At 38.0% G+C, this 18,370-nt stretch overlaps 4 protein-coding genes across 4 annotated transcripts; 1 reads left to right on the top strand and 3 right to left on the bottom strand.

Moving 5' to 3' along the window:
- Window positions 1–856: 856 nt before the first annotated feature.
- On the bottom strand, window positions 857–5,830 carry LOC106335706 (homeobox-leucine zipper protein ANTHOCYANINLESS 2). The gene is made up of 9 exons (XM_013774296.1): window positions 5,277–5,830; window positions 4,945–5,192; window positions 4,756–4,873; window positions 4,067–4,684; window positions 3,888–3,989; window positions 3,600–3,809; window positions 2,558–2,732; window positions 2,111–2,466; window positions 857–1,620 (listed from the first exon to the last, which is right to left on the bottom strand). The coding sequence occupies exons 1-9, from the start codon at window positions 5,478–5,480 to the stop codon at window positions 1,237–1,239; spliced, it is 2,415 nt and encodes an 804-aa protein (XP_013629750.1). The 5' UTR covers window positions 5,481–5,830; the 3' UTR covers window positions 857–1,236.
- Window positions 5,831–8,322: 2,492 nt separating this feature from the next.
- On the bottom strand, window positions 8,323–11,401 carry LOC106335646 (probable methyltransferase PMT13). Its single transcript, XM_013774225.1, has 7 exons — window positions 10,788–11,401; window positions 10,189–10,392; window positions 9,896–10,106; window positions 9,556–9,817; window positions 9,060–9,434; window positions 8,855–8,950; window positions 8,323–8,762 (listed from the first exon to the last, which is right to left on the bottom strand). The coding sequence occupies exons 1-7, from the start codon at window positions 11,208–11,210 to the stop codon at window positions 8,540–8,542; spliced, it is 1,794 nt and encodes a 597-aa protein (XP_013629679.1). The 5' UTR covers window positions 11,211–11,401; the 3' UTR covers window positions 8,323–8,539.
- A 108-nt stretch (window positions 11,402–11,509) lies between these two features.
- On the bottom strand, window positions 11,510–14,457 carry LOC106331390 (plant UBX domain-containing protein 9). Its single transcript, XM_013769731.1, has 10 exons — window positions 14,220–14,457; window positions 13,993–14,054; window positions 13,416–13,902; window positions 13,242–13,325; window positions 13,065–13,160; window positions 12,852–12,953; window positions 12,556–12,705; window positions 12,085–12,219; window positions 11,938–11,994; window positions 11,510–11,829 (listed from the first exon to the last, which is right to left on the bottom strand). Exons 1-10 carry the CDS (start codon window positions 14,301–14,303, stop codon window positions 11,719–11,721), a joined length of 1,368 nt encoding a protein of 455 aa, XP_013625185.1. The 5' UTR covers window positions 14,304–14,457; the 3' UTR covers window positions 11,510–11,718.
- A 311-nt stretch (window positions 14,458–14,768) lies between these two features.
- Window positions 14,769–15,945, top strand: LOC106330099. Its single transcript, XM_013768650.1, has 2 exons — window positions 14,769–15,119; window positions 15,166–15,945. Exons 1-2 carry the CDS (start codon window positions 14,769–14,771, stop codon window positions 15,943–15,945), a joined length of 1,131 nt encoding a protein of 376 aa, XP_013624104.1.
- The last annotated feature ends 2,425 nt before the right edge of the window (window positions 15,946–18,370 follow it).

Genomic DNA, 18,370 nt, shown 5'->3' with positions numbered 1-18,370 from the left:
CGGAATATGCGGGTTTTGGATCATTTGACCATTCCTTTGACTACTCTCTCTTTCCTTCCTTCCCTGATTTTCATGTTAATTTATTACTCTCCTTATTACCCATAATCTATAGTAAGTATAAAATTCAAAATTCGATTAATTAACTCTAAACATTACTCTCGGAGTTTGAATTGGATAAACACATAATATAGGCTCAAGCTGTCCCTAGGTTTTATGCATTTTAAAGTTACTTACTCGATAGAGCTAAATAAGGTACTTTGCGTAGTTAATTGAACTTATGAACTGTTCCTCCCTAGCTGTTTAAATCTCAGAGTACTTGCCTTAACTGCTTGGCTATTAAATTTATAAAACCGTAAACACTTGGGCTTTGTTAAAAGGATCGAAATATAAATTGGGCTCGGAAAGCAAAATATAATGTTCCCACCATACAACATATCATGGGCCCAGTTGATGTATATATGCAAAAAAAAACTGTTTAACCAGGCCACATTAGGCTAGCCCCTAAACTTCTAGTGGGCTTGAAATAAGGCCCAAAACCGTGTCCAATCTTGTTGGTGTTCAATACGTCAATTCCTTTTTTTTTTTTTTGGCAACTCAATACGTCAATTCCTATTTGCAAACACACTGAGGAAAAAGACATAACGGAGAGAAGGACGGCGTAACGTCGGGTTCTCGCACCAGTCTGTCATGGTATGGCGTGGCAGAACGAAAATGGCCGAATACGTAAACTCCCATCATGCAAAAGCAAGGAGCCACGCACAGACAGAAGAAGAAAAAAAAAATAGCATTAAATGAATGAATATTAGCCTGCAAACACATTTAATGCATACCACGAGAGACACATAAACGGACCAGATCCATCCAAAGTCCAACCACATACTGCTCATAATATCCCAGTCCGCGTTAGCAAACCACAGCATCTGACGGTGCGTGTGGCTCACTCTCGCTACATGAGTTTTACTACAATTTTTTATATAATAATAATAATAATGACACCCAAAAGGATAACAAAGGGGGTTTCCAACCCCAGTCAATACCCGAACCACCAACTCCTCCACCGTGATCAGACCAAACCTAACATGGTCCCAACCACGGTGACAAAGGAGTTGGACTTCGCCACCCGCGCGGTTCGTTCTTGACTCGACACCCCCCTCCCAAACTTAACTAAAACCCAAAATACACAGCACATATAGTTAAAATTCACAACTCAACAAAAAAGACAACAAACACACACGCTCAACGGACAACGGTACACCTTGAGCCTTGGCTTTCGCACTGAAGAGCGTCTCTGATCTTCTGAACGGTGCATGATATTAGGTTATTAACCGTCTCTACTGACTCAACCGTGAGTTTTGCCGTCGGAAGATCGTTTACAAGGATTTGAAACGCCACCGTCAAGAGTGACCCTCCACCGACCGGTCGCTGCTCAACGTCTCCAGAGCCACCGTCGGGGAGAACAGCGAAACCAGAAGGAAGTAGAGCCACGTAGGATGAATCTCCACCGTTCATCACAACATTCATGGCTGGAATATCTACAGGCGCGTACACCACGAGCGCTCCAGATGCGTCAATGCATGTCTCCTGTAGAATTAGCATACTGCTTTGGTTCGCGTTCATTGGCTGCCAAACATGCAAAACAGTAACGCTTTAGGGTGAAAAAGGGGGAACAAGTCAAAATAACCTTTTCAGATAAACCAGAGAAAAGAAGTGAAAAGTCAAAAATACAGTAAAGTTCGAAACTGTCCTATTAATTTTGACTTTTTAAAAACTCTTACAAAAAGCTGTGATGCTTTTGTTTTCTACACAAGTATAAATATAGAACCACTCATATTATAATGTCATCTTGTGCTAGCACCCAAATTACTAAAGTGTCCTTTCTCTATCCACTCTTTTGTCCATTATACTACCACCTCAATCAGGGACAAATACGTCACTATCACCTAATCCACACTCCCCATTACTGAACCAATCACACATACCAGACTAGTTAACCGGAAACTCTACTCAATATTTGAATAACTCTCAGACTGGACCGGTATTACTAAACTAAGACTAACTAACCGGTAAGAATAAACCGGTTATTCTTGACCTTTGGAAAAACAAAACTTACATTGGAGCGGAGCAGAGAAACGGAGTTGCCTTGATCTTGACCTTTGGCGATGTGGGCCATCTCCTGCATGGGACCACCGTTAGATAATATATCCCATTCACATCTCATCCGTTCGTTCCGCAAGAAGTCAAACAGACGTTGTGGCGAAGCCGGAAGCCACACAGACGTTGCAGCACTCAGAACAATACCCGAATCGTCCACACTCTTACGGGTCATAACTCGAACGTCCGGATCTACATTTTCGACGGTGAGCTTGCTCCAACTGTGGACAGATGGCGCAGAGATGCCCGAGCAGAAGTTGACCGTCATACGTTGAGCTAACTTCAGCATGCTTTTCCGACCACCAGGCGTTATTGCTGTGTTTTGCATACGTCCAAGTTATTTAAATACAGATTTATAACATATTTAAAGTGTTATATTGATAAGTGCGTGAACTAGGAAACGGACATGAGTTGTCGTGCGGCGTAACGGACGAGGACATGAGGATGGCCAGACACTCGCACTGTCTCTGAAGTGTAGCGACCCATCTTTGCGAGCCAAAACCAAGACCTGACCGAAGCAACGGCCGGTACAAGTGGTGGATTTGGTTTTCATCGTATTCTGCATGTTCAACCCACGTGACCTGCGCAAACCAGAAACAAATCCTGGTTTAGCATATAAACAAGCGAACTAACTAAACCGGTTAGACGAGAGATTAAACACCATGTAGTCATTAGTCAACCAAGTGTAAGTTGAGATGAGAAGATAAAATTTGAAGAAAATAGTACAAATGAAATAAATATATTACATAGGGGAGATACGAGGCAGCATAGAAGATTGGATTAGAAATAGGAAATAAGATTTATTTAAACGATAATTAGAAGGCATTATTTTGTGCATGCATATGAAATTAATGTGTTCTTTTCAAAATGCGCACCAAATATTTTTGGACAGATGCTTCATAGTATAGAGAGCAAAATAAATAATTATAAGAAGGATTTCGATATTTGGAGACAAACACAGTTGTCGAAAACTTGAAATCTAATCCAGAGAATCCGACAGATAGAGAAGCATCCGGATCCATAAAATAATTTCAGCAATCTCGGAAGGTTCGGGGATCAGAATTCGAGGAAGAGAAAAAAGCATATTCTATAAATCCTTTTTTTTTCTTTTCTGACATAAAATCATACTCTATGAACTATTCAAAATAAAAACGTCTGAAAATAAAAAAGACGGTAAACCCAAAAGATAAAAAAAAAAGATTTGAAAAGAAAGTTGAGAGTGACAGTGAAGTGGGTGCAGCGAGTCATGGCTAAAAAACAAGACTCATTGATGCATGAGCCTTCTTCTTCGTCTAGTGATCACTCAATTTAAAACCTAGAGATCCTAACTTTTTCTTCATTTCCATCGAATTTTTTCAAACCCCAATAACAAAACATTTCTAAGAAAAAAGATTCCAAATGTGTTTTGGTGATTAATTATCATTATGATTTTTTTTTAAGTTAATTACCTTAGAGTATCCATTGGACATATCTTGCACTACGCAGCCTGATGGTAAACGCCGGACCGTGACGGCAGATCCACCGGAATTATCCCGAACGGTATCAATTGAAACGTCGACCACTGCCCACACGCCTTCCGCGTGCTGTTTGCAGAACCGGAGGAAATTCACGTTGCGAACCGGAACCAACGGTGACAATACTTGTAGCTCCGCATTCATCTGTAGTAAAAATTTATCATATTTTAACCAAACCAAAATACTAAACCGGAATGTGATTTGAGAGAGTTATGTTATTACCAGTTGAAGTGCACCGTTCCTTGTCCCGGCCATTCCACCAGAGATAACGTCAGTGGTTATGGCTCTTGCAACGTTACACGGAAACATCTCCATCCACCGGTTCTGTTAAAAAAATAATAATAATCATTATTCATTAGAGATAAAAAAAATCAAATTAAAAAGAACTAATAATAACTTACGGATTCCATTAACGTCTCGACGAGAGCTAAGCTATTGATGATAACCATACCGGACGCTCTCGACGCTTCAGTAACTAAACCGGTTTGTTTATTTGACGAGAACGTCCTCACGTACTCCTCTTGGTTAAGCTCATCTCTCTCTCCATCCAAGCTTTTCACCCATAACGGTTCATCACTCTGAGCGAGCTTCACCAGCTCATCCATGGCCGTTAAAGCCAGCTCCAACAAAACCGACCTCTGATCAATCCCATTAACCACCATCGACTGGTGCTGCTGCGGCGGCGGCGGTGGTAAGCAACCGCCACCGCCGAAATCAGGAGGGAAGTTGAAGTTTCCGCCGTTGTTGTTGCCGACGGCTAGCTCTAGAGAAGAGGAGTGGTGGTTGTGGTGGCCGAGGAATTTACCGGTGAGGTTACAGACACGATCTAGCTCGTCTTTCAAGCGAGCGTTTTCGATGCGGAGGTGGTGCTCTTCGAGAGAGACGTCGCCGAGCATGGCTGGTCCACCACAGTTGTTGCACATTGGATTCCTCATTGCCTCGCGTATGGACATGTTCTCAGCTCTTAGCTTATCGTTCTCTTGTCTCAACAACGCGTTCTCGTGCCGCTCTAACTGAGTCTGCAAACGATTTGATATTTAATAAATATTTTATTACAAATAAACATAAAATGTGATTTTGAGTAAGAAACCTTCATCTGAGTGCGACGATTCTGGAACCAGAACTTGACTTGTCTGGTCTCCAAGCAAAGTCTCTTACTAAGGTCAAGTCGTTGCTTCTCGTCAGGATGTGGACACTCCTTGAACATGCTGTAACCAAACTCAAGACATTAATTAATCTAGATCGAACGAAAGAGAGAGAGAGAGAAAGAGGGGATTACGATTCGAGTTCTTGGATTTGTTGAGGAGTGTGTCGGTGGTAACGTTTTTTCCGAGGAGGTTTATTATCGTCGGCGTCTTGATCTTCGCCGGAGATACCTTCGACGTTATCACTTCCAGATCTGCTCTCATGCTCCTCCTCACGGCTTCTCCTGTTCGTCGTACTCCCTTCGAAATTATTATCGTTATTGTTGTTCCTCATCGATGCTTCTCCACGGTTCGTTCCTCCTCCTCCTCTCTCCGGTTGCTCCTGTTTGTCCGAATGAAAATAAATATATTAGGTTTTTTTATTGTTCTCTATTTATTCATATTAGTAGAGGATACGGCGTCGTACGAGAGCTAGAGAGAGGCCTGATGAGTAAACAGTCTTCGTGTTGATAGGAGGAGAGAAGAGACTCGCTGCCGCCACTTGAGCCATAGCACCGCCGGGTATTACGGTGGATGCGGTGGTGTGGTTGCCATATGTTAAACCGGAGAGGATTCTAGCTCCGGTGGGAGAACCACCGTTCGTGTTGTCAAAGAGACTACCGAAGTTCATCAAAATGATACAGATTTAATATTTTGTTGTCTTCTTATTATGTCGAAGTGCCCAGAGAATAAAGGGAGAGACTTTTCACGGAAAAGGGTATGCGTAGATCGAGAACTGCTCAATCACAGGAAAACAAAAGAGGATGAGGGAGAAGAAACCCAGAAACTTAATGGAGGAGAGAGAAGGAGAACGAAAGCGGAAAATTTTCTTTATTTTTTTCTAACTTCTTTGCTCTTCGTTCTCAGTCTCTCTCTCTCTCGGAATTAATGGTTTGGAAGAGTGATGGGGAAGATGAAGATGGGAAACCCTAAATGTTGTGAATAGAAGAAAAGGCCTCTCTCTCTCTCTCTCTTCACTCTTGCATGTTGATATATATATTGACTCTCTTTTTCCCCTTTCTGTATTTTTTTAATTTATTTTTATATTGTATAGATTTCTTTTCTTCTTTTATTAATTTCTTTCTTTTTTATATTTTAAATGCATTTTGACAAATTTAGTTAAAGTGTTCTGTTTTAATAAAGTGAATCTATTAAATCCAATTCAAATCCAAAAAGACCCACCAAGCTGATCTTAGAACTGAACTGACTTTTTATATTTGTCTATGTATATGTATTAAAATTAGAAGCAAAAAAAAATCTAATTTGACATTATTTATTTATTTATTTACAGATCTTTTCAAACTAATTGTAGATTCCAATTAAAAGTAAAACTTACACAAGCACTGTATCAAATTTGAATATGTTATATATGGTTTCAAATCTACTTTAAGCTATTTACCTTTTTCTCAGACAATAGATTATAAAAAAATTAATTTTGGACAATATATTCTATAATAAAGTCACGTTTGTAAGTATTACCATTTTTAAACAGAAAATTTTCGAAATTAAATCAAGACACCATTGATTGAACGCTCTTACTCAATTTAAACATATTTATTTATAGATTATGTCTATAAAATGAAACTATACGTTAGAGGAAAAATAATGTTTTTAAATGAATTAATTGAGGAGAAAAGAGTGAGAAAAACGTTAGAATGAGATATGCGGACTCTTGAAAACCTTACGAATGCACGAGACTCTTTTACCGGAAGAACTCGGTTGACTTTTTCCTTCTTTTACCATTTTCTACCTCACGCGCTTTTTCTGTACTCGCTTTTTTCTTATTCGCGGAAAATATAGACGACTTTTATTTTTGTTATAGACTTGTCTAGCAACCCCACAAATTTTCATGACTCCATTATATGTATTTTTCTATTGTCGACATGCCTTTTTTTACCTTATGATATCATTTGATATATATTACTACTAGAACATAATCAAATAAGCTATAGAATCTTTGAATTGTGAAAGAATCTATTCTCAAGTAACGACATGAAGAAGTGAGCTTGTGTTAACTAAAAAGACATTCCATAATTAGTCTTGTTAAACTCCATTATTGGGCAAAATTGTATCCCCTAGATGGTGGGATAATTTGGAAAAATTAATTAAGTACAACAATTATTAGATTTGATGATGGAGAAAACTTTGCACTATTTAACCGTACTTCCTAGTGCTATGCGCGCATATAGGAGAAGTCGCATTAATTTTATGTTCTTATCTACTTTTTATATTTTATATATTTTATGAAAAAGTCCAAGTTGCAAAGTGTGCTAAATGTAATTCTTATTCAGCAGATCAACGAAAGTTTGGGGAAATATTGTTTGATTGTATAATTTTTCAAGTTTTCAAATATGCTTCAAATGTAATTATTCTGATGTTATAATTTATTTAGCAAATCGTCAGTTCAGAAGGTCCATTCAACTCGCTCAGCTACAGTTAAATGTATAAACATACAAACACTGGACTAATGTTTTGATGATTGATACATTAGGGTTTAGTGTTTACACAAAGTCAGAATTAATTGAACCGAAAGTATGGATCCATAAACCTAAGAAAAAGTATAAACTGGAAAAGAAACAAAACGTGGGAACTAATTTAAAGGACGGCCAGAGTGGTGGATCATATTGGGTTTGGTTCGGTTTGAAGCACATGGGAATGTCGGTTCCCTAAGAACAACCGACCAGCAAAAACGCAACACAACACACTACGACTTCTCCTATTTATCGTTTCAGGTATGCACAAGACTTTCGCTTCCATTGTTTTGTTCCAATCACTTGATGTTTTTCACAACCCCAAAAAATGATTATCCCTAACTATCTTACACATACGACATGAAACTGTATGTCGCGTTACGACCAATGTATTGTTGCTAACGTAAGAACATATTCGGGATGTCATATATAGGGCATTATTGACCAAAGAAACAAACCAGAAGAGACCCCTTTAGAATCAATAACATGGCATACACCTTTTAGATATCAAAAGACTAGACTTTTCTACTAAGACAATTCCATGATGAGTGAGTACCACAAGGGTCAAATCTAATCGAATCCTCTAGTGCGCATCCGATGTTACGTTCAAACAGAAAAACGATCAGCTTTTATTGGACGTCTACAGCAACAAAGATCATTTATTGAGAGCAACAAAATATGGTTCAGAAGAGGACTATACCAGCCAATCCCATTATTCCAATTAATGGTCCTCACCTTCTTTCTCTCTCACCTTTTTTTTACCGCAATGTCTCCACACCTGAAGCTAAAAGTACTGAAAAAGAGAAGTCTTCCTAATGTGTTTTGTTTCTCACCCAAAATCTATCAAATTACATCAACTGTTTTTTGCTAACATTGGATCTTAGAAATTGTCAGTAAGTTGGGGTTTTCAATACACAAATGAGTACAAGTACTACTGTATATGCAGAGTCACATGCATACTTTACTCATGTGGGCCACACAAGGTAGACCCCGCACATGAAATCATTGACAGAACCACGTGTGATCAAGAATTAACATTATACGATTGCGATACATTTTGGAAGCAATGTCACGAACACACATAAAAAAGTATATCGTCAGGATGGTGTTTAAAGGACAGACATATGGGGGCTGGAGAGAAAGTGACTGTTACCTACAAGTCTGGGAAGACCTTCCTCCTCTCTTTCTTCTTCTTTTTTGTTTGTTTCTTTTTGTGTCTTTAGTGGGAGTTTGATGGCATTTTCCAGAGAGGTTTGGTTGCAACAAGAATCTTCTCTCTTCCATGGGATTCAGGTTCTTTGTCATGTATGGTAGAAGACCATCTTACAGCATGAGCCATTCTTGCTACTTTGTCTAGCACCTCTGGAGTGTCTCGGATCAAAACTTTTCCTTCTGGACGCAGTATTCTGTCCATCTCCACCATCAGATCTACTAGGCTACACCTGTATGCATATTAGACAATTCAGTTTAGGTAAAGCGGATAAGACAAGGACCTTTTCTTAGCAACCGAGAATGGTTTAACCTTTAATTATACCTCGATTTGCTCGAGTCTGGCCGTTTTATCAGTGATTCAATTCCTGATACGTGGATGAAATCATACGTGCGAGGATAAGTTGAAAAAGGCTCACACCTACAAGAAACAATAGAAAAGTTTGATCCTTGATGCTGGCAACGGCTAATATACGAAACAAGAGAAATAGCATGTATCTAAAGTCTTTGCTTTGATAAAAGTGACTAACCAATCATGGTAAACACCGATGAGACCTCTGTCATAAATCACGTCAAGAGTTAATGGCTTCCGAGCTGGGATGACATTCATAACCCACACAGACTCAGATGCAAGGGCTGCAGCAAATCCTCCAAAGAATGCGTTCATGTCCATGACATTGCGGACAGCTGGAGATTTCAGCTCCAAGTCGAGGGAATCCCTGTAATAGGCAACTCTTCTTGCCCACCTCCTTGCATCTGCTTCAAACACATCCAACCCGTTTTTCATAGCAATGGCTCTAGAAGGAACTTTAGTAAGCCTTTCCGGCCACTTGGGAATAGTTCCCAAAGCATTATCTCCTTTGACAGACGATGGTCTAGTAACACACTTCTTCAATTTATAATACCTGAAAAAAGGGGAGAGAAAAAAAAGACAGACTTCACTTTTGCTTTCTATTACAGTTCCATATTCTCATCCACAAAACTATACAACGAGGTCATATGAGTGCTATTTCCGAGGAAACTCACCATGCATCACTTGGGGGCTCGGACTCATCACACAACTCAAGCCCAAACTCGTTCTGGCTGGGTAGACATGAATCTCCAACAGGCTTCTTCCAGATGACAGTGTTTCCATCGACAGCAATTAGCTCATAGCACAAAGCTCTAGCGACCGCCTGAAGATCAGCCCACTCTTTGTCTTGTTTAGGCCATTGAACAGGTGGGCCAGAGATTACAAGATATCCTCCAGGGCGCAGTAACCTATCAACTTCGATGAAGTAAGTTGCATCTGCAGACAAATCACCAAGCATAATCAGACAACAGATGATATGAAAGTTTATACTCCAAAACCCAAGATACTACTTACTGTATGCCGTGAAAGGAATCAAGCATCGGGAACAATGCATCAAGTCGAAGGAGGATGCAGGAAAGGGGAGTCTACGAGTGCCAAGCATGGCAACAAACGCAGGGACTCCTCTTTCCAAAGCGAACTGAATCTGCGATTTATGTGAATCTCTTGGTGCAAACGAGAGGGCCAGAATGCCTTGAGATAGTAGAGTACCTCCAAAACTTGCGACCTGCAAAGGTTTCACAATCGTATTGTACCAATACAGAGCAAAATGTGAATACAAAAAAAAAAGAGACTATTATGATGCTTACCCCGCATCCCATGTCAAGGGCAGTCCTGAGAACTCCCCCGTTAAGAGGAATATACTGTGAAAGCTTTTCAATGTACTGGCCAGCTCCGCCAGGAAACATGGTGCCACCACCAGGGAAAGTGAAGTAATCACCTTCCCTTTTCATCCATCCTTGGTGACCTTTCCGGTCAGCAATTTTGTTGTATGGCATGTTTGCATGCCATATCTGCAAAGCTTAAAACGCTCAGTAAGTATAACATCCTACCAAAGAGATATATCTCTAGCCTTGCAAAACCAGAAATATAGAACTAGCTCATATAAAGGGTTAATTCAATATAGAAGTTGAACTCATTTTTTGATCAAAAAAAGTTCAACTAATTTGTAAAAAAATGAAAAATCTGTTGTTATTCAAACCTAATTTTTAAAAACTCCTCTAAAATCTCTGAAATCATCATATTAATGTATCTAAACTTCAGACTAAAACCATCGTAGTAAATTCTCTAATTCAGTTAAAATCATCTAAAAACTCATTAAAAATCACAACAAATCGTCTCTAATGTTGGATTGAATACATCCCCTCAGTTCATACCAACATCATAGTTTGCAGCTTGAATTCAATACCTTGTGTAGGCTCTCCGGCCAGGGAACAGAGATCTTATAGCCAGAAGGCGGAGGAATCAAGCAGAGAGGCGTCTCCTCAGGCAACGGACAGTGTCTCTCCCGATAGAAATTCATCTCCCGACTAAGCTGGCTGTTCCTCCTCGGATCCTCGCAAGGCATGTGAGCAACAGCATCCGCGGGACAATACTCGATCGGCTGCAAATGCTGACCGGACTCAACCAGAGTCACCAGCCGCTGGCGTTGCCTCGGATCTGACGCGGTGGAGAGAAGCAGCGTTTGGCGACCAGAGGCGGCCATGGAATCGCCGAGAGGAGTGAAGAGTAGGATGAAGAAGAGAAGGACGATGCCGAAGAAGGCGGCGGTTACGATGTCCAGGAGGCTCCATTGACGCTGATTATTACGCTTCGACGCAGGTAGCCCCATCCCTTAGCTTAGCTTAGCTCAGAATCTTTCTTCTTCGACACAAGATCAGCTGCAAATCTTATAATTGGAGAGATCTCAGATTTGTCGGCGATTTTTTAAATATTTATTTTATTTTATTTTCTCAGTGTTTTAGTACCGACTTGCATCAGGCGGAGCACGGTGGATAGGATACGCCACTGATAGGCTCCCTAACATAAGAAAAACTAATTAAATAATATTTTAATTTCTTTGGTCGTCTCGTCGTTTATACATTTTGCATGCTTTTGGAATATATTATAATTGGGCCTTTAAATATTGGATTGGGCCTTAAATATATATTTGTAAATGCCAGTATAAAGTGTTTCAAACCGGAGATTCAACATTAGCAAAAACATACGAGAGTTTACAACAAACTGTGTAACCATCATGCGTTGGGTCCAAAGCTACGAAAGCGGTTAAAGGCTTACAGTACATTGACCTCAACTAGTTTCTGCTATCATCATCTCAGAGGTACACATTGCTACTACTACTATATCAGTAGTTCCAGAAACAACGCTTCTTGCTTGTTGGTGAGGCTCAGTTCCTCAAAGGTTAAGGCACCGTCTTGAAGGCTGAATGCACGTCGAGGATATGCTCTAATCTGTTTACACATTCATACCACTTATAAGAGAGGCTTGTAGCAGCAGATAATATATATAAACGAATATTAGAAGTGACAAATAGAATATCGCCTCATCACTAGGCTTACCACTCTATATGTGCCTGGTTTGACTAGTCCAGCAGCATCTATGAAGTCAAAAAGGTACTGCAATTCAACAAACCAAGTGTTAAGGAAATCTTTTAAATACGAAAAAAATGTTACTCACACTAATCACTCGAGACTTGCAAACTTCACCTTAAGCTTGTCTGATTTGAGAAAGCGACGACCATGACGGCTGCTATCTGGCATTCTAACAAGTAGAGTGATGGCATCTTCATTATCCACTGATGGCTCTATGGGAAGTGCTTCCTTCTTCGTAATGGAAGATCTCTGCCACAAGTGAGGTACCCAAAACAATTGTGAATATTAGCATTCACTGGACAGGCATTACAACCCAGATTGAATATTAAGGATGCCTAAGAGATGGATCTGTAGTTATGAAATCAATGTTAAACCACATTTCAGACGCATTTTCCTTTACGATTCACTATTATCGTATATTTATATCGACTGAAAATCTTAGGGTTTACTCTGATTACATAAACCCTTTTGTAGGCTGAGTTCTACCTATGTATTCATGGGAAAGGAGTTGTTCCCACACTGGACTATGTTCATGTCAACTTTCACCTTCCAACTAATGAATGCCTCACAAGATAAGCAGATTACCTCTCCAATGGCCCTCTTATCGGAAGATTGTGACTCCATGTGAGTTCCAGGCTGATTATTATGTGAAGTATTTTCTCTAGCTACTCCACTAAAGAGTGCCTTTTCCAGCATTATTGCCTCCTGTAGCTCTTTTGACGGAATGCCACCCCACTAGTAGAAGTCCAGCAACAGGAGGTGAAAACAGGGTAAGAAGAACACATGATCAACTAGAAGCTAGTCGCTAAAAAGATGCTTAATTTGCTCTTGATTTGCTACTATCACTGATAAGAGAAATCAAACTCTTTTTGAATAATTACCTCTTCAGGATAAGAAGCTTCATGTCCGTGCTGAGAGCTAACATCAATTGGCTGCTTTTGTTTAATATCTTCACGCTTGTCTTGCAATGTAGAGCTCCCCGGCTTCAAAGTACAATGGTTCTAGTTAGCAAGATAGCTTAAAGAGTCTCAACACATTACATCAAAAAGTAACTTAGTATGTAACTAGAGGAGATGATAAATTCAGTTTCATACGTTATATCTGCTACTTTCATTTGTATTAGACTGCTCAACGGAGCGAGGCATAAGTTCAGCTAGTTGCTCTCGCATTACACTCTCTTGCTCTTCCATCTGAAAGCAAAATTGTTGCTAATGTGAGACATCACCTACATCGTCAGGTACGTAGCAGAAGCAAAATATCTATCCAAATACCTCTATCGACATAGAAATCGCACGGGCAATGTCCTCGTCTTCCTTGTTAATAGCCTCTCTCGAAGACAAAACGCTAGATGGAACCTGCAAAAAAAAAACATTTTAAAAATAAGCGAGGCTAGGCTCATTCAATTCAGGATCTAGAGACGGTGAAAGCTAGCTATAACACTATACATTGTCACGACCCTCTTGAAAGTCTTTCTTTGAAGCCTCAATGGCAGCTCTGATCATTTCTTCTTCCGCATCGTTTTGATACACAGGTGACTCAGCATCCCTATGTGTTGTTCCACCATAGACTTGAGATCCATAATAGCTTGGTGAATGTCTAGCATAACCGTCTCCTCCGACATCTCCAAGTCCATGAGGGCGAATCTGATCATTAGCAGCACCCCAGGTAGAGTTAGCAGGGAACCCTGTGACTTCTCCCGTGTGAGATGATGGAGGGGGAGAAGAAGCAGAGCCACTGAGCTGCCTAAGAAGACTTCTCCTGTAGTTGGGATCTAGAAGCAACGAAGGTCTAAAAGAGCGAGCAGCAGAGAGGAGAGATGGAAGTCCGCCTGGAACTGGCCTAGACTCGCTACCACCACCACCACTACGAACATGATGACTGTTATCTTCCACAGCATTGTATGCTGGACGAGTGTCTGAGCTTGGATCAAGACTGCAAGGATAAAGACCAAATAAAGAAAGAGGGTTTATTATACAATGAAGAAGAAGAAGAGAACAAAAAACAAAGAAGATAGCAACATACATGCTTCTCTCCACATCCCTGAAGTGAGCATTGATGGCCTCAGTGAGATTATTGCCATGTTCCTGATCAAAAAGTTTACACTAGCGATTAGTGGATCTACACTGATAGATCCTATACGATGCTGCTCAGTGAATTAGCTGAAAACACTAAACTCTCCGGATTCCAATTACATCATTTCAAATCTATCCGAAAACGAAATCAATGCAGAAAAGAAAAGAAGGAGGAACCTCGAGACTCTGAATGGCGAGTGACTCATCGGCGCCGGTGATGCTCATGTAAGACTGAATGGCGTCTCTCGACGGTCTCGTCATCGGAGAACAAACTCGAACCGGTGATTATGGAAGCAAAGCGGCGTTCTAATAATGTGTTCGATTGGTAAGTTTCAAGATTGGTTCAACTGATTCGAACCGACGCTGATGAGTCTACACCAAAGTGACGTTTAATTGCTTTTTTCTTTATTTTACTTTCTCTGACACGTTGCCATCTATTTACACCATCCAGCACATATATATGTTTTTTTTTCTCAATAATTCCCACCACTTTACCTCATTTTCTTATCCAATTACTTTTAAAATTATAAATGAAAATTTATGAATTAAACAAAATACCTTTTCCATATAAGATAAACTTTAAAATTTGATATTCTAAGCACCTTCCCTCTGGCCTCGGGAAAGCTGCATGTCCGCTATCAGGGGCTCCCCCTCCTGACTAAACATATGACAGTTCAAGACTACCTCCCCTTGGTCGAGAGAATCCGCAAAAGAATGAAGTCATAGATGGGCAGGTTCTTATCACACGGTGGTCGTTTACAGCTTATCAAATCAGTTATCGCAAGCCTCACAAACTTCTGGATTCAAGCGTTTAGGCTCCCTAGCAGCTGTCTGAAAGAAATTGAGAGGTTTTGTTCGGCTTTCTTATGGTCAGGACCTGAACTGAAAACAAGCAAAGCCAAAGTAAGCTGGAAAGATGTCTGTCTACCGAAACAGGAAGGGGGGGTTGGGGCTCAGGCTGCTAAAAGAAGTAAACGTGGTTCATGGTTTAAAACTACTCTGGAGGATTCACTCTGCGCGCAACTCGCTTTGGGTTCGATGGGTGCATTGCTATCTGATCAGGAAGGGATCACTCTGGTCGATAAAAGAAAATAAAACATCTGGATCATGGGTTTGGCGAAAGCTACTGAAACTCCGTGAGCTTGCAAAGCAGTTCTTCAAAAGGGAAGTCAAAAATGAGAAAGAAACATCATTCTGGTTTGATGTGTGGTCACCACTTGGATGTCTCAAGGACATGTTGGGAGAACGAGGATACATTGCTATGGGCATGTCTGAAAACGCGGTGATGGCTGATGTTCTTGGTAATCATCGGAGAAGAAGACACATGCTGAATCTCCTAAATGAGATAGAAAATGAGATTGCACTTCTTCAAGCTGACTCCATCCAAGAAGAAGACACACCTTTTTGGAAACAAAAAGAAGGGAAGTATGCTAGTGTTTTTTCATCAAAGAAAACTTGGCTACAGATACGATCTACACAACAAATCTGCGAGTGGAGTAAGGGTATTTGGTTCACGCAATCCACACCAAAATACTCCTTTCTTGTTTGGGTTGCTCTCCGCCAACGTCTGCAGACCTATGACAGGATACAACAATGGAATGGGGTAGTTGATGCAACTTGCGTACTCTGCAAGGTAACAAATGAAACTTGCCACCATCTTTGTTTTAGTTGCGACTACTCAAAGCAGATTTGGAAGGCCTTAGTCGGGGGGATTCTTCAGAGAGCATTTACTACATCATGGAATGAGCTAATAGAGATCATCTCGAGCGCAAGGATGTCACCCACAGAGCAGTTTCTTATTCGCTACGCTTTGCAAGCGACAGTTCATGCGTTGTGGAAAGAAAGGAACGCTCGCAGACATGGAGAGCAGCCACAGCCTGCAACTACTTGGAAGAGAGTTTGATCTCTTGGTTTGCTACTATGGAGTAATCACCATGAGGAATATTTTTAGAGTATAGATTATCTCTGTACAAAATCAGATGCACTAGATGTACAAAGTTTTTACTGAATAAAAATTTTACATTCTTTCAAAAAAAAAAAAAAAATTGATATTCTTTGTTTTACATCAACCATCAATTATTAATCAAAATAAGATGACAAAAAAAAGTCAAGCCTTCCCCCCTGCTTTGTTAATAAAAATTTGTTTCTGCTTTTATTTTTCTTTGGTTAAAGCTGATGCCCATTAATAACACTTTTGATTTTAAAAAAAAAACTGTATGTTTTTTAAATGGTTTGAGGTATGAGACAATTATCAACTTACATTACGTAATATATTTATCCAAGTATCTAACGATACTTTTCTATTGCAACCCTAATTTCAACAAAGAAAGGTATTATTAATTTTATTCTCAAAATAGCATCAAAAAGCCAAAACAACTCAAATAGATTTTACTAAAACGTTAAATGACAATCTTATCATCATTTCAAATTTTATTTTAAAAACATAATTTTAAAAAAAAAAATATTTTAAAATTGTTATTTTAAATATTAAATTTCACTCCCACATCTCCACCCCAAATCTAAATCATAAGTATTGATTAGTTAACTTTAGAGATATAAGTATATTTTACATTTTTAATGAAATTTATTAGGTCTTTTTGATCTTTTGAGCTATTTTGTGATAAAACTCTTTAGTGCTATTTTATGGTATTTCTTTTTTTTTTTGCAAATTTCTTTTGGAAAATGTTTTTTTTTTAATTAGCAAGACATTCCTGAATATGTATAATATATTCATGAATTTAAGTTTATGAAGACTTTTGTGAATGTATATGATATTTTCTTAAATTTGTAAAAAAATAAATTATTAATTCATGAATGCTTTCATAAATGTGTTAAGACACTTGTTGATTGTAACTTGTATCTATATTTAATAAGTTTTTCCTAAACATATATGTTATTTTCCTGATTTTGATTTATATGTATATATATTTAGTAAAATATTCTTCTTCTTTAACACACATAAAATATTATTCAATATATAACATTTCTTTTCATATTTTTTAAAATATATAATAATTTTATAAAATTTAGATATCAAATTCCTAAAAAAATTCTTAAACTTTTAGAAAAATATCATACATATTTACGAAAACATATAATATAAATTCAGTAAAATATCCATAAATATATATTTATGAAAATATTCCTAAATACACATTTTTGACATTTTTCTAAATTTTATGAAGATAATATACATTTTATCAATATCTGTTAAAAATTTAATAAGATATCATATTTGTGAGAAAGGTCTTTTTAAGACTCATATTTATGGAGATACCATACACATTAAGGTTTTCCTAAACTCATATTCAAAAAGATATTATCTATATTTAAAAAGGATTTTCTATTTTTTTAAATCGTTTCCTGATTAAAGTTTTTTGGAAAACAAAAGTTTCAATTTAAAAGAAATATATTTATTTAAATATTTTTTCATATATATAAGGTAAAAATATAAGGGAAATTGGAAAATGAGTCACTCTCAACTTTCATTTTTCCATCTGAGACTTGATATTTTTGGTTATTTTGGACAAGTTTTACCTTCTGTAATTGAAGAAATAGTAAACTAAATTTTAAAAATATGAAAATTATTGGAAACATAAGTATGACTATTACATGCTTAAAATTCCTTAAAAAAATAGTGGAATCATATTGTATTTTATGTCTTACGGATTGAATACTCATTTTGGTCATCTACTTAGTGTAGAAATCGAATACTAAGCATTATACATAGATCTATCATGGCTATATAACGAAAACAAAAATTTCTTGTATATTATATCTTAGCTAAAATTCGTTAGGTAATATTCTAACAAGATGTCTTTAGTATATCTGTAGCTTTATTACAACTTATAGCCATGATTCTACGATTTACCTTTTTTGTTTATGTGTCAAAACCCTATTCTATAGTGTTCTGCAGAACGTATGATACATATTATAGTCAAATCACAAATATATGAAAACTTTCACATTTCGGTTAATATCTTTCATAAATCTACACTAAGGAGGTGTTATTGAATATAGAATTTTTAAGAATTAGAATCAAGTATCTTATATATTAAAACAAAAGTCACAACCTGAAGTGTGATTTTTTAAAAGATGGACTCAATGACTTATTCCTAAAAAGTCATGTTACATTTAATTTATAATCTTATCATTTAAATTTTGGGTCTACCAGAAATTTTTATTGGGCTATCAATAGTTGGAATTAAACAATAGATGATCCATTGGATTTATAGATAATATAAATTAAATAGATATAATTTAATGTTGTAATACTATACATCCATGTGTTAAATATTTAAATATTTGTCGATGTTAACTTTTAAAAT

This window comes from Brassica oleracea, chromosome C3 (assembly GCF_000695525.1).
Source record: "Brassica oleracea var. oleracea cultivar TO1000 chromosome C3, BOL, whole genome shotgun sequence".
In the NCBI taxonomy this organism is placed as follows: domain Eukaryota; kingdom Viridiplantae; phylum Streptophyta; class Magnoliopsida; order Brassicales; family Brassicaceae; genus Brassica; species Brassica oleracea.
This window is presented reverse-complemented; position numbering and strand designations above follow the sequence as displayed.